The 15150-nt window shown below is 42.3% G+C and overlaps 5 protein-coding genes across 6 annotated transcripts in view; 2 read left to right on the top strand and 3 right to left on the bottom strand.

The window, feature by feature from the left end:
• Nucleotides 1-246: 246 nt before the first annotated feature.
• Calr (calreticulin) lies at nucleotides 247-5272 on the top strand. The gene is made up of 8 exons (XM_076796982.1): nucleotides 247-418; nucleotides 1777-1881; nucleotides 1961-2164; nucleotides 2566-2717; nucleotides 2984-3250; nucleotides 3528-3764; nucleotides 4114-4254; nucleotides 4362-5272. Exons 1-8 carry the CDS (start codon nucleotides 337-339, stop codon nucleotides 4377-4379), a joined length of 1206 nt encoding a protein of 401 aa, XP_076653097.1. The 5' UTR covers nucleotides 247-336; the 3' UTR covers nucleotides 4380-5272.
• Nucleotides 5273-5650: 378 nt separating this feature from the next.
• LOC143359216 (AN1-type zinc finger protein 2A) lies at nucleotides 5651-7937 on the bottom strand. 2 transcript variants are annotated; one of them, XM_076796997.1, is made up of 3 exons: nucleotides 7613-7937; nucleotides 7203-7508; nucleotides 5651-7132 (listed from the first exon to the last, which is right to left on the bottom strand). In XM_076796997.1, exons 2-3 carry the CDS (start codon nucleotides 7490-7492, stop codon nucleotides 6799-6801), a joined length of 624 nt encoding a protein of 207 aa, XP_076653112.1. In that variant the 5' UTR covers nucleotides 7493-7508; nucleotides 7613-7937; the 3' UTR covers nucleotides 5651-6798. The 2 variants fall into 2 exon arrangements, with proteins under 2 accessions (XP_076653112.1, XP_076653110.1); XM_076796995.1 differs by having other exon boundaries at nucleotides 7617-7937.
• A 136-nt stretch (nucleotides 7938-8073) lies between these two features.
• On the top strand, nucleotides 8074-12931 carry LOC143359205 (protein RCC2 homolog). Its single transcript, XM_076796979.1, has 5 exons — nucleotides 8074-8188; nucleotides 8540-8766; nucleotides 9497-9737; nucleotides 9978-10825; nucleotides 11159-12931. Exons 2-5 carry the CDS (start codon nucleotides 8566-8568, stop codon nucleotides 11327-11329), a joined length of 1461 nt encoding a protein of 486 aa, XP_076653094.1. The 5' UTR covers nucleotides 8074-8188; nucleotides 8540-8565; the 3' UTR covers nucleotides 11330-12931.
• Nucleotides 12660-13908, bottom strand: LOC143359219 (uncharacterized). Its single transcript, XM_076797000.1, has 2 exons — nucleotides 13738-13908; nucleotides 12660-13657 (listed from the first exon to the last, which is right to left on the bottom strand). Exons 1-2 carry the CDS (start codon nucleotides 13906-13908, stop codon nucleotides 13004-13006), a joined length of 825 nt encoding a protein of 274 aa, XP_076653115.1. The 3' UTR covers nucleotides 12660-13003.
• A 10-nt stretch (nucleotides 13909-13918) lies between these two features.
• Nucleotides 13919-15150, bottom strand: part of LOC143359218 (uncharacterized) — a 79025-nt gene continuing 77793 nt past the window's right edge. Inside the window, exons 2-3 of the mRNA XM_076796999.1 lie at nucleotides 14263-15064; nucleotides 13919-14191 (exon numbers count right to left, since the gene is read on the bottom strand). Of these exons, the coding sequence (XP_076653114.1) occupies nucleotides 13919-14191; nucleotides 14263-14712 (723 nt within the window). The 5' untranslated portion in view covers nucleotides 14713-15064. The remainder of the gene's footprint in view (nucleotides 14192-14262; nucleotides 15065-15150) is intronic.

Below are 15150 nucleotides of genomic sequence, written 5' to 3'. Positions count from 1 at the left end.
AGTCGCGGCAAAATTGGTTCAGCCAATCAGAAGGCCGGTCAGCGTGGCTGCCAGGTATCTCCTTCCCTATCGACAACAGATAAAATAAGGACAATCGGTGACGTGAGGTTATGTGCGTCGCGGCATGTCTGCGTCTGCCACGGCGCGGCGGCTGGTTGGTCAAGCGTGGTCGGCGTTGATTGGTCCTCGCTCGTTCACCAATCAGGACCCTCCATCTGTCTACCCCGGCGCCTGCTAACTCGCCAACCACGGCCACGGCTCGGGCATTATCGGCTGGTTCATCGTGGAAAGAGGATCATCGTCGTGTGCGGACTCTCGTCGTCCCGGCGTCTAAAAATGCAGTCCTGCTCGTTTCTGCTTCTGCTTGCGTGCAGCCTCGCTACCGCGGAGGTCTACTTCGAGGAGAAGTTTCTCGACGGTGAGTAAAACACCCATAAAAATCCCGTAATCTCCTCCTCGAAACTCCAGAGACACCATTGGGTCTCTCCCCATACCCTAACAGACCGGGCTCTAGAAAATTGAACGAGTCCCACAGTTTCCGCGAACCACACCCACGCATAATTTTCCCTGGATTTTTCCATGAAATATTTCCAATTCCATCGCACTTCCCATGGGGTCCCTCTGTTTCTGTATTACGCCGCTATGTACAGGCACACGCTGTATATTTCTCCTTGGTAACCACACGCCCTACCGCTATGTCCAGTTTACGTTTTCTGGATTCGGTAACCGATTTCTGGATCGCGGTTTATCGGTTTGTTTTGATTTTTTGGGGCCGAAAGGTGGTTTTAATGGGGATTCGTGGGGAGCCTAGGGTTCGAAACTGTTTCGGACGTGGCCACGGAAAAATGTCTCGTGGCACTGGCGTTCGTTACGCCGACATGACGCGCGATCGATCGGTTGATCCGCGTTGTAGGGGCAAAGCTTGCCGAGCACCTCGTGGCTCGAAATTCGACGAGATGTTATTTTTCAGACCGGTTCAGCGAATTCTTTTTTCCTACCCCCGGCGAATTCACATTGCCAGATTTTAATACTTCATTCAATGCGCCACGGTATTTTAGTTTCCCTCGGGTCGAGTATGGAGGATGCGGAACACTTTCGAGTCCGTTCGGAACTTGACTTCGGGGCTATTTTTGCTACCATATCTCGAGTAATTATCTAGCAATTTTTAATTTTGATCATTGTTCAGTCGAGGGCTATTTTTGAATTTTATTTGTCCGCACTTGCGACTGGAGGAAGTACATTTTTTTTGGTTAATTTGGGACTGGGTTGGGATTCTGTTCCTCCATGTATTTTTAGATTTTATTTATCTCCGTTCATGACTGGAGAGAATGCGAAATTTTTATTTTGAATTGGGACTTTACTTCAAATTCTTTCCCCCGTAGGGCAATTTTTGAAATTATGAAAATGCTTTTGGATGGAAATTTTCACCTCCAACCCTCCAAAATGGTTGCACAAAACATCCTAGGATGTACTAAAATTTACAAAAATGTGTTCCCTAAATAAACTTGATAAATGAATTTTTTACAGATGTCCATAATAAACATTCTACAAAATTTGAAGTATTTCGATCTTATTCTTATTACAAAGAGATACATGAGCCACTCGTTTGCTAATTCAATGAACCCCATAAGATAACTAGAAAAAATTCATAAAACAGTATACAACAATATTACATGCCTCGTTAAATCTTAAGCTCCAAGTCAATCTAGTGCTTTATCACCTTACCGAATGCTAATGGAAATTGCTTGTACTCATAACAACAAATTCTTCTTTCAGATTCATGGGAAAAGAATTGGGTGTACTCTGAGCACCCAGGAAAGGAGTTTGGGAAGTTCGTTTTGAGTCATGGAAAGTTCTGGAACGAACCGGAGAATGATAAAGGTAAAAGAACACCCCTAACAGCTCAGTATCATCAAAAAATTCTTAATTGCTCAAGTCATCCATGTTGCTTTTTAATTAGGAATCCAGACATCTGAGGATGCCAGATTTTACGCTATCAGCACGAAGTTCGAACCATTCAGCAACAAGGATAAGCCTCTGGTGATCCAGTTCAGTGTTAAGCATGAACAGAACATTGACTGCGGTGGCGGTTACGTCAAAGTGTTCAACTGCTCGTTGAATCCGAAGGACATGCATGGAGAGACTCCCTACGAGATCATGTTCGGTGAGAATTAGTAACAATTAACGACTATAGCCGAGCCTAGAGTCACTGGTCGCATCCGATGGTGCATTGGTGCTAATGGTCCTCGGAGAGTAAACGTCTTGCATATGCCCTGAATATAGTTCTCATATATAGTTCAGGCACCTGTTAAGAGACACTATTATTTTCTCTAATGATTAAATATCGATGACATACGTGTTTAATTAATTTCGTTCGAAATCTTCATCACGAGTCTGCGTGGATGCTGTAGGACAGGGAGTTAAGAACATCTTTCATAAAAAGACGTTTCCTAAAATTGTGCATCCACTTTGGTGCAAAAGAAATGCATGATCTCACGTTTGGCTGAAGTCCAATGACCGCAGTTGCCACAACATAGTTGCTTGAACTTACTCGCCTCGTTTCAGGACCCGATATTTGCGGTCCCGGAAGAAAGAAGGTTCATGTGATCTTCAGCTACAAAGGCAAGAACTTGTTGATCAATAAGGACATCCGTTGCAAGGACGACATCTACACTCACCTGTACACTCTGATCGTCAATCCTAATAACACGTACAAGGTGAGAGAGCCTCGAATAGGTATCACAGAGATTACCAATCTATCGAGCCTAGAGTCACATATTCTCATTGATTATTTGTGGGGAATACGTGCTGAAAGACCTCGAAGAGCGAAGACTATCTTGCTTAGTTAGAGTTGCGATCTGATTTTCTGCTCGTTAAGCAAAGAACGACATATACAGTACTTCCTATGTACGATCGCGCTGTTGGAAACAATACAAGTTCGTTGATTAGCAGCGTCGTGATTAGATGATGGTCGTTTCTTCAGGTTCTTATCGACAACGTTTTGGTCGAGTCTGGCGATCTGGAGGCAGACTGGGACTTCCTGCCACCGAAGAAGATCAAGGACCCGTCGAAGAGCAAGCCCGAAGACTGGGACGACAGGCCCACCATCCCTGACCCTGATGATCAGAAGCCTGATGACTGGGATCAGCCAGAACACATCCCTGACCCCGAGGCTACCAAGCCAGAGGACTGGGACGATGAGATGGACGGAGAATGGGAGGCTTCCATGATCAACAATCCTGAGTACAAGGTGCGTGTACACCAGAAAAAATGTATAGTCGAGTCTGCTATTAGGTGGCATGTTCATTGAGCAGAAATTGAAAAGAAATACTTGTACTGTAACTAATCTTTTGGTTGGGGTACCGACTTCAAACTTAATTACAGAGGGTTCTCTTTGAGAGCACTATCGAATGGTATAACGAAAGATCAGTTTTGTTAGGGAGCACATTCGATCCCACCTGATAAGGTGTTTCATGATGACGCGTTGCGAGATCTTCGAACTGATGGAGCGTTTGTTTTGCTCACAGGGCGCATGGAAACCAAAGCAAATCGATAACCCTAACTACAAGGGACCATGGATCCACCCAGAAATGGACAACCCCGAGTACACCCCGGACCCAGACCTGTACAAGAGGGACGAGATCTGCGCCATTGGCTTCGACCTGTGGCAGGTGAGGTCTGGAACCATCTTCGACAACGTGATGATCACGGACGACCCCGAAGCCGCTCGCAAGTTCGGCGAAGAAGTCTGGGCGCCCACCATTGTAAGTTTGATGAAAGTTTTAAGATGACGAGACAGCGGATTTTTATACATTCATCGAGGTATCGAAAGAATTTAACAGTATTTTTACACTATTTTAAATTGTTTACAGCCATGTAATCTAGTAAAGGTCTAAAGTCCTATTTCTTATAGTTGAAACAGAAAGTTTTTATTTTGCATAAAGATCCGCGGTCTACTTCATGCAGCTAGGAGGAATCAATGATGAGAAAAGCATTACTGATTCGAATGAGCGATAAAAAAGCTGGAATTCCTCGTTACTGATCGATCAGGGTCTAATTGGACGCTGTGAGATGATTATTGGACGTTGAACTTCATGGTTTTTGAACTTCCAGGACGGCGAGACGAAGATGAGGCAGGCTCAGGAAGCGGCGGAACAGAAACTGAGTGAAGAGGAGAAGGAGAGCGAAGATAACAAGGACGAGGATGAAGATGAGGACGCAGATGAGGAGGACAATAACGTCCCAGACGTGGAAGTAAGTGACGCTGAATGGCACCAGGTTTAATAATCAATAATTGTAAATTTGAAGAGAATGTTCGACCCTGAAGAATCGGGACTTAAATGAATTTGTTTTTGTTCCAGGAGCACGACGAATTGTAAAGAGATTTGTCGTGATCGACACGAACACAGACTGTATTCCAGGAGCTGTGTGGCTGCGACACGCACCAACATTTTCCAAACGTAAACGTCACAATAACAAAAAAAAAAAAAGAAACAGAAAGATCTTTACTACGAACCAAACTTGGGAGGAATGAACGACGCTGGCTCATTGCGCGGTGTTCGCGAAACAAATCTTTGAACAGTGAAAACAAATCTGTCCCCCCTCACCACCCTCGCAAGGATTTCTTTTTTAGTCTAACACCATGGCCTTGTCTTTGCAGCCTAAACGAAAGAAAGAAAAACATTTTTAATAACCCTAGTCTTGAATTCTTCGTACCGTGTACTACGAAGCGTGCTTTTTGTCAGTGAGAGAGGACGATGAATTGTCCCGAAGTGTGTGCTACCGATGGTACGCTGCAATCGAGAATATTCGTACACCCTCCCCCTCCCCCCATATTATATATATAAAGTATATATACATACATATATGATATATATGTATTATGTAAAGAAAAGGATAGAGTCATCTTGCCCCATCGTGTCCCCCCATGGCACAGCTCCACAAAAGACTCTAAGTTGTTCCGTTTTTGTTTGTCAAGTGTTTTTATATACAATTAAAAGAATAATTGAGATGTAATTTAAACGACGCTGTATTATATATATATATTATATATTACTTCAATTTCCGTACAGTGTACGCGTATTAAGAAGAAAAAAAGCTCGCTCCAGTTTAAAAGATTTAAAAAAAAAAAAGAAACAAACGATATGTGGTAAAAACGAGTATGACTGAGAAAGATGTGTGCGGACCGAGTGATTCAGAAAAGTAATTGGTATGATTCATGTATCGAAGGCAACCAATAAACAGTGTAATAAATAAGACTTTTCTAGACGTGCTCGAGGCGTTCATTTCTTTATTGCCCGGTTCCGAACACATGATTGTAACGAGAGTAAGATAACTTATTTCATCTATTAATGGGTTTAATAAATTTAATATAATATAATAGTGTTCGTACAGTCAGTTCTTCATGCAGGACAAATAAATCTGCTGGATTGCCACCGGGGCCAAATCAGTGCCCCACGGAGCCAACCCCTATCCTAAGTACAGTGTAAACTACCTAATTGTTGGCATAAATCTTGAACAAAGCATGTTCGAAAAATAATTTTTTTCTACCCTTAATATTTTACTTTGACTCTCAAATAAAGGATGAGCAGTGGTCTGAAACTTCGTGTGGAATAAAAGTATTTTTAGGCGTAAATAATGAAGACCGAGCTCGATAAATATATAAATTTTATTTTCCTTTTAACAATTAAAATTGTCATTGCGATTAGAGTTACATTTCGAAAGATTCAAGGTGGAAAATTAGGGAGTGAAATGCATTGGTTATAACTTAAAGCTGGTAATAGTACAAATAGTTTAAATAGTGCTTAATATCGTGGGATTATGATCCTCCAGACCAATTAAGTCTGGAGATTAGGAAAAGTCGGAGGGTTCCGTGGTTTGTGGCTGGTGTTCCCTCTCCTTTTCCAAAATCCTACAATATTTTGTAAAATTGTCTAGAAATCGATTGTATCGTACAATGAATCGGATGTACATTTTCAATAAAAACTAAGTTCTATCTACTAAGGCACTCATTATCGAGGTTGCCCTTTTGATAATTTTCGAAATCTCCATGGGAATTCGGCAGGTGACGTAAATATAATTATTTGTTAAACTCGCTAGGGGATTAAGATAGTCCTTCTGCAATGTTTTACGAACAAGTTTGATGTACGTTTCGCTCGACAATCATCGTCATAACTTACATATACATACGAGACTTATTATAGAATATCACTGAAGACTGACAAAATCATCTGTAGAACAACAGAAGCCGAACAAACACTGTCTTTTGTGTACTTGACAAGTATAAAAAATACAAAACCGACAAAACTTCGTGGTACATAGTAAGTGTTGACCAGGGGAAACTTTCGAAGCTCCCACAAATAAATATATTCTGAGTGACAGAATGTAATCTACGCGAACCTTTTGTACATTTAAAACTGCTCACGACTCTTATAAAGACAATAAGTTTGAGTGAGAAAACTGTTATCAAGGTATTATTTATGCGAGAAGTAAAACACCACCGTTTCTTGATATTTCATGAAACGACCTTTCAATTTATCGTTAAATATACTCTATGAAAAAATTTTACAAATAGATAATGAAGATTTAGAGTGCACCCTCCTCAAAATTGTAAAATGGAAAGCTGAAGGTACTCTGATTTTTAAATATAGCATGAACTATAGCAAGAACAACTTCACTTTACCACGAGTCTTCGGCTCGTTAACATTTTCAATTGTTCTCGAGCAAAGATTCGAAGTAATGAGTTCTCTACGTTTGTGCGATCGAAGAAGAGATTAATGTGGAATGGAAAGATTGGTTTTAAGATAGTCTACATCTGTCTCTGCTCCCAGAGGATCCAACCTCGACTGTTCGTCGTCTGGCAGCATCCTCGTCCTGCATCGAAGCTTGAAGAGCTCTGGCAAGAGCCTCGTCCTCGCTGATGCTACCTTGATAGTTCTTCATGATCTCTCCATTTCTCCTATTTACACTAACGTTATTTTCTAGTTTGTCCAGTCTTCTTCTTCTGGTGGCCTCCTCCTGACCTACGCACGCATGGTCCGTGGGATGTCTATGCTTCAAGCAGAAGTTCTGATTGCATTCCGAACACCGAACTTGCACTATCTCTTTGATCTTGCAGCCCTTGGAGGAACATCTGAAATAGGACATTCAATGACGTGCTGCCGATGGAGGTACATTTGTTAGACTTCGTTTAGGAGGCTTACTTATTAGAAAAGATTTTTGCCCTAGGTTTCTTCGACTGGCATTCGTTATCCATATGTTGGCCTACCGCGATGTCAGGAGGGTCGCCACGTTTGGTTGGCACCGGTGTGTTGCACAACGGGCACACAGGCACCTGAACATCTTTCTTGTAAGCACTCGGGCAGCTGTGGTTGGTGTATGATATGTGCTTGGTACAAAAGATCGCAGAGCATGCATCACATTTTAGAGGTAGAAAGTCTAAACGGTTGCAGCTGTTCTCTGAGCAATGTTCTCCCAGGTTTGGGAACTCCATTATTTATAATATAAATCTAAAACAAAAATTTCAATTTTACTTCGAACATCAAGTCAGACACAATTTGATTAAATTAAAATCGAGATGAGATTTTAAAGATATCTTTCAATTGCCATGTACTCACGATCACGATGAACAAATTTTTCCTAATTCCTCCTGACAGTTCGGGCCTAGCATGCCACTCTGCATATCACAGGAACATCATGTGGGATAATTGCCACGGATTTCCAAAATTTCTCGACACACTGTAAATGCGTCTTAATTTTCAGTTAAACAATTGGAACAAACGACTGGTTGACAGCATTTCGAGTGACTAATCATTCAGAACTCGGGGCAAATATATACTAAAACATGTCTTACGAAACTGACGGGACACTCACGACATCCATCGTATAATGCGATTTAAGCATGACGTTGCTTTCGATGGTTCGCGAACGTTCCAGTAGAAGGCGAACTCCTCGAATGTAGGGAATAATCTAGTGCTCACTATACCTCGAAGCAGGCAGAGAGGAGACACAGACGAGGTATAGAAGTAGAATCTACTTCTACTAGAACTCCATGCATGCGTTTAGTGAGATTCGCTTGTTTCGTCCAATAAACGAATTTATTTGAGGGGACTGTCCAGCGCAGGATCTCCGTGGTAAATCGAGGACATTTCGGCCGGATTTTGACGTATACTTCCGGGCCAAGGTGACGGTAATTTTTCGAGACAGCGTTGCGAGAACAGGGTCGATTGCGCAGCGCATTGAATTTTCCCGCAATCCTGGAAAATCGCGTCTCGATTCCCTCGTTCCCGCGCAGTCGAACACACGAGGAACACGGGGGGGCGCGCTCTCGGCGATTTACAATCATAAACTCGCGTTTGCTTTGTACTTATCACCGGAGCATGGTTTTATTATGATTTTTGAGCGCCAGGTGGCCGCGTTTTTGTTGTCCATTTGTCGAACAGAGTACAGGTCCTGAGCGCCATTACATCGATAAATGTCATTGTGCCCGCGTCTCCCGCGTACCCGAGCTTTTTCAAATCCGATAATTCATTTCAAACAGACGGAGGCTGGTCGCTGGTGAAAACAATGTCGAGCAAACGGAAAAACACCGCGGCGAAGAAGGGTCGGGCCAAGCAGAAAAAGGTCGAGTACGACGACGAGGACATTTCCAGCGAGCACGAGTCCGTTGTCGATGACGCCGAGACCGGTTCGAACGCTGACGTTGAGGACGCTACCGAGGATGACCTTACCGATGTCTCCAGTTTCCCGGAATTGCCGCCACCTGAGGTGACGATACCCTTCATCTTTCTCCTATCGCTTGTTTATCCCGGGTACAACGCCGATTTCTGTTAACCGACCTCGTCGGGGTGCACCGTTAATCCCGTTGACCTCTCTCGAGAAATCGGAAAAAAAATCTCCACCGTTGTTTCCGGTCGCTCGTTCCCTTTCCGAGGTCACTGGCGATGTTCCTCGAAGGGGACGAAATTGTTTGCAAATTTACATTGTTTCCTTGTTCGCTTGTCTCGTCTTGGAGATTTATTAGGTCAAAATTCGTGACCGATTTCGGATGAAAATACTTGTACGAACTTTTGCACTGATACTTATGTAGTCCTTCGGAAGGAATAAAATTACTTGTTGTGGGTCGTACTGATTTATTGTTTAGCATATTTCTCTTGTTGTTGACAAGCATCCCCTTGTAATAGTCTAGTAAATTTGTTTTTTGTATTGTGTTCTTGGAATCAACATTCTTCTCGGTTGAGATGCAACAGGGATATAGTGTCTGGTGAGTTGTTCGTTAGGTCGCATCGTGCGCAATAGTGTCTTTTGGACAGTACCGGTTCTCAATTTAAATTAGTTCAATTGGCTAACTGTGAAGCCTGGGAATTAACTTGTACACCTCCTACTGTCATAGGCCAAGAAATAATTTGTACACCTTCCAGGTATTTTCTATAGGAAGTACTCTTGGGTTGTACATGGAGGAATTGTTGATATTAATAGATTTTTTGTTTTTGTGCAGGGAGGATGGGGAAAGCCAGGAACATTGCTCATGTGTGGCCTCACGAACTGGGACATGGCAGGTCGCAAGGCCCCACCAAAAGGGGTGAAGGCTAATGTGGGCCGTAGTTTATGGACCCCACATACTTTCAAGAATCTGAACGGTGCGCGGATCAGATTGGTTGCTTCTGGTCCTGCTGCCTCTCACAGTATTATCGTCACTGAGGATAACAGATGCCTAGCCTTCGGTAGAAATGATAAAGGTAACCATTGCGATCGGTAGACTTGGAGACACTACTGCAAAAATTTGTCAAAGCTATAGAAACATCCCCATGAATTCCCCAAAATTGTTAAGAAAATAATATGACGAAACCTCTTTTATCCTGTTGAAAAATAAGGTCAAACTAGGTCATCTGGATAATAGAGGCTAATATCAGCATTTCCTCTTACCGATCACAACAGAACGTCCTTTGTCTAACTCAAGGACAATCTGTCTGTTCCAGGTCAGTTGGGTGTCGGGGACACGAAGCGCAAGGACGAGCCAACCGAGGTGACAGCGCTGAAAGGCCACACGGTGATAGCAGCGTCCTGTGGCCGCAACCACACACTATTCCTGACGAGCCGTGGAATAGTGTTCGCGGCTGGAGACAATAAGTTAGGCCAATGCGGTGTCGGGAAAAACGACGCCTGCATCTTGTCCGCGACCAAAGTGAAATACTCCGGCCCTCCCATAGTGAAAGTCGGCTGCGGCGCTGATTTTTCGATGATCCTAGACATTAAGGGTGGGCTTCACTCGTTCGGCAGCCCGGAGTACGGTGCCCTCGGCCACAACACCGACGGCAAATACTTCATAACGAGCACGAAGATGGCATTCCATTTCGAGAAAGTGCCTAAGAGAATCGTTCTGTACGTCGAGAGAGCGAAAGACGGTCACGTGACGCCGCTGGACCGTGTCGAGATTACGGATTTCAGTTGTGGCCATTATCACACCGTGGCGATCGACAGCGAGACCCGTGCATTCTCATGGGGTTTCGGCGGCATCGGTCGCTTAGGTCACAACGAGCAGAGAGACGAGTTAGTGCCTCGCCTGATCAAATTGTTGGAGCCACCTTGTCGAGGTGTTCGAGCTGTCCACTGTGGCAGCACTTACAGCATCGTCATCAACGCTCACGGGACTGCCTTGATGTTTGGCCAGACCAAACGCACCGGGGAAGCGAACATGTACCCCAAACCGATCCAGGACCTGTCCGGATGGGTGATCCGCTGCGTTGGATGCTCGCAGACAAGCGTCGTTGTCGCCGCTGACGAATCCGTGATCGCCTGGGGCGCCAGTCCGACGTTCGGGGAACTGGTAAACCCTTTTTCAATGCTAATTGTCGTCTTACCAATTTCCTTTTCTTTGTCTATACATTAAATTACAATACACATAGGGTACACCACCTCGCAGAGTTAGAGGAAGACTATAACTGAACGATTCTTGATCTTTGAATTTGTGTTACGTGTGGTAAATTAACCGGAAAGTTTCAAAAAGAACGGAATTTACCTCTGCTTCCAAAAATAAATTTTTATAAATTGATGTTGGTTACTTACGGTTTTCTGAAATGAAAGACACGTTTTTGACCGTGTTGCTTACATGTTTAGGGGCATGGATTTCGTCTAATATTGCTATTGGATTTTTGTTTAGGGTTTTGGTGAAATGCGCAAGTCGTCGACCACTCCGATGGAGGTGACGGCACTAGAAGGTTTATATATTACTGCTGTTACCTGCGGCGTCTCTCATACGCTTATGATCTGCCGAGACGGGTCCGAAGAGGAAAAGGCCAAGATCAACAAACTTCAAGTGTATTCCGTTTAGATGATAACGATTCGCAAAGTAGAGGTAAAACAAACGAACGAAAAAGAAAACAAAAAGAGTATGAGAAAACCGCAAGAATACTCTGTCGGCGTGCTAAGAAGTTCTTTCTGTGTTCATCGCAAACCCACTCTTAACCACGAACGGATTCACAAGACCGGAAATCGCCACATTGTTCCGATAAAAAAAAAGAAACAGAGATATATATATATATATACACACAGTATATTTCTCTTTGAATAGACTGCGAGAAACGTCCATATTGAATACAGACTTAAACTAATTACTTTATTATATAAATATATGTACTTCCACCCCTTTACTTAACGTACGAAGGAATGTTTACCGTAATAGGGAACCCCGTTTTGTTAGTAGCTCAGGATATAGACCAAACAAATAGATGCGAAAAAGAATATATTTTGATACGTTGCTATTTTATTGAAATACTCTGCATCTTCGATCAGAAATGGAACATAGTTGACTTGTATGAGAAAGAGTGCTGGATAACCGGAGCAGGAACCGTATTATTCGACCTCGCCATTCATAGTTTTGCCGTTTTCATGAACACCGAGCGAACGATAAACAGACAGACAGACGTTGATTCATTGCAGTAGTACCTGAATCATTAACACCTTGCGGTCCGCTTTCTCTCTCTCTCTTTTTCATTCGTGCTCACCGATTGAGATTCTTTTTTACTTTTTAAAAATCAAAGATCTGTCCAATCAACGTCTTATTTATTTATTTTTTTTTTAAACTATAAATCGTATGGCAGACCGCAAGTGTTAAATCTGCAAAAATCAGTTTTACATTTTGTATACAAAGACAAGGTTGAATCGTAGCTAGACTGCTGGTGTTTATGCGAGTTCATACGTTTTTAAATAGGTTATTTATCGAAGTGGAATTTCAACAGGAATTTGAACAGGAATTTGAACAGCTTCCTGTGAGAAATTTTCGTTTCGATGGAGACCATTTTTGAAATGCATTAGATCGACGGTCTAGCAGCGACGAACCGGTTTAAATGGTTTATACCTTCTTTTTTTTTTTTTTTAACAACACTGACATATACTGCAAACATTTTTTATTCTGTTCTGTCGCGATGCTTCCTCGAGCGCCAGCATTGTTGGTCATACTTATGAACTAAGGATTGCTTTGCAGTTACACAAACAACAAAGAAAGTCTTAGCAAAGGGTATACATTGTTGATAACTGATTGTGGTTCAATACACACAGTAGACACACGTATCGTACACCGTCGAAAACTCACGTATACGCGTTTGTATTTTACAATTCGTGTGTCCCCCCCGTAGTGAATGTAATCGAAAATTTTTATAATGTTTTATTTGACACCTGTGTCAGTCGAGCGCCCTAAGGAGAACGTAAATGATTGTTCGGGTACCATAAGTTGTTCATACTTTTTTACGAGACGCAGCTGAAAACACGTCACTGCCACGACTACATACTCCGAGCGTGTCTCGCGGATGTCGAGCAACCATTCCTTTTCCATTTCACCAATTGTTCTTATGCGGATACAAGCCACACGCACCGTTTTACTATACCGGAGACGAGTGTACAAGGCAAATTACAAATAAACGAATTTTACTCTCTAGTTACTTCTCACTCTTTCATTGACTGCCAATTATTTTACAGGAACTTTGGGATCGAGCTAATTTTTTTATAGTCAATCAGGAATTTTACAAGAACTACAAACTTGAGGAAATTGGCATGCTTCCAGATTCTCTGGTGGCCTGTCAGTAATTTTGCAAGAACTACAAACTTGCGGAAATTGGCACTCTTCAAATATTTTCGACTGATTATCGTTAATTTTGCAGGAGCTGCACAGCCGAGGAAATTGACATTCGGATCTTTTTGGCGAACCGTCGGCAATTTTGCAGGAGCTGCACAGCCGAGGAAATTGGCATTCGGATCTTTTTGGCGAACTGTCGGCAATTTTGCAGTACCTACGAAACTGAGCTAACTGATGAACGTCACGTTTCTGAAACTGACCGGCAGTAATTTTGCAGAAACCGCAGCAATAAGGAAATCGACGATCCTCCGACTGTTTTGGAGGATTGTTAATAATTTTGCAGGAGCTGCAAAGCTGAGAAAATTGGCAAGCTTCAAGCTTGCTGGATGGTTCTATTTTGCAAGAACTGCAAATCTCTGGAAATTCGCAATCGCCAGATTTTTTTCGTGGCCTTTTCATACATTTCGAGCAAGCTTCTTTGGTAAAATTGAATTCCTGATGCTGCTTGCACCTCAAGCAAGGAATGTTTGCCAGAGCTTCCTCGTTTTTACGTTTCATTAACTCCTCCTTTTCCAAGTTCTTCTTCATCTATTTAAAAATGACTTTTCATTAATCGATATTTTCAAATAGGATGTTGCATCGAGTCAAAATTCAAGGATCGTGCTAACAACAAGTTTGTGATCCATTTTCTCTGTAGCCAGGGCAATCGCATTTTGAATGCTCCCCTTCTTCTCATGATCGATATTTTTCCACCGCAGCAATTCGTACGACATGTAGTATACAAAATCCGATGGGTTGTATTTCAACGTTCTGGCCATTGCCCATGCTACCGGCACCATAATGTTTTGTCTACAATATCAACAAAGTTACGAAATCAAAATGAAATAGTAAAGCGTGCATCAATCGCTCTGACCTCAAATAATCATTCCTTTGAGCAGTCGATTCCTCCACAGTGTTTGTTTCCATAGCATGGCCACATTGGCAGTCATGTTGCATATAATCTATTTTATCATAGATGGTAGAAACACTGTCCGACTCACTTACTTTGTTCATACTTTGGGTTATTCCCGAGTTGCAGGTATGTGGTTCCAAAACAGTTAAGCTACATTTGCATATTACTTCCTATATATTTCGTTCAACATTATAAACAAGCAGATACAGTCAACAAATTGAAGAAAAGTCATAGACCCTACATGGGAGCTTTCTTCTTCCATTTGTTCGAGTCCAAGATCAGTCAAGATTTGCTCAGTCTCCTCGTCGATTCCATATTGCTCCGCTAATTCTATTACTTCCTGTTCTATTCCAATGTGTTTCAAGAACAAAATGATCTTTTCGGAGGATTGATTAACTGGCGACTGCCAATTTAGAATCCCAGGAATGTCAATGCCACTTAGCAGTAAATGACGAAGCACACACGCACTCTGAAATCCTACTCCGTGTATAATAATGTGCCAGCAGTCTGGTTCGGTTATGCCGACAGCTCTCAAATTTGATATCAACTCGAAATTATATGTGCAAGTCCACATGCTGTCAAATTCCAGCATGTATGGGTAAATGTTGAAACACTTAAAGTAAGAAAGCTCGCAGGAGCTCAGGCTAATGAGGCCCAGCTTCATTGCTTTTATTATCGTGTGTATGGACATGCCTAAAATCAATTTCCGATTAACTACGAGTCCGTATAAAATCAGTGTAGATCATCACCTTTTTTTAGTAATATTTCTAAGACAAGTGTACTGTACAACCCACTGTGGATAGTGATCCACAATCGTCTTTCATTTATGGTCTCGTTAAACACATTTTTCCTACACCGTTGAGCTTCCGCAAATCGTTTAAATTTACTTGTAATTAACTGTAACAATTTTGCTTTACCCCATGTACCGTACCTTTGAAGCCCTCTTCTCGTCAAAATTATATTTGCTTTATTTAATTCTTGGGATGCATGTGACGATGTACAGGAAATTCTTCTATAATCATTTTAAGAATTTTGCGTAAAATCTTTAGCGAGGTCTCAACAGTCTGAATTGTAACAATTGAAGGCTACCTTGGATCCTTTGCACACCCACATTCTTCATTGACATGAT

The sequence above is a fragment of the Halictus rubicundus genome, chromosome 11, assembly GCF_050948215.1.
Source record: "Halictus rubicundus isolate RS-2024b chromosome 11, iyHalRubi1_principal, whole genome shotgun sequence".
Lineage (NCBI taxonomy): Eukaryota > Metazoa > Arthropoda > Insecta > Hymenoptera > Halictidae > Halictus > Halictus rubicundus.
This window is presented reverse-complemented; position numbering and strand designations above follow the sequence as displayed.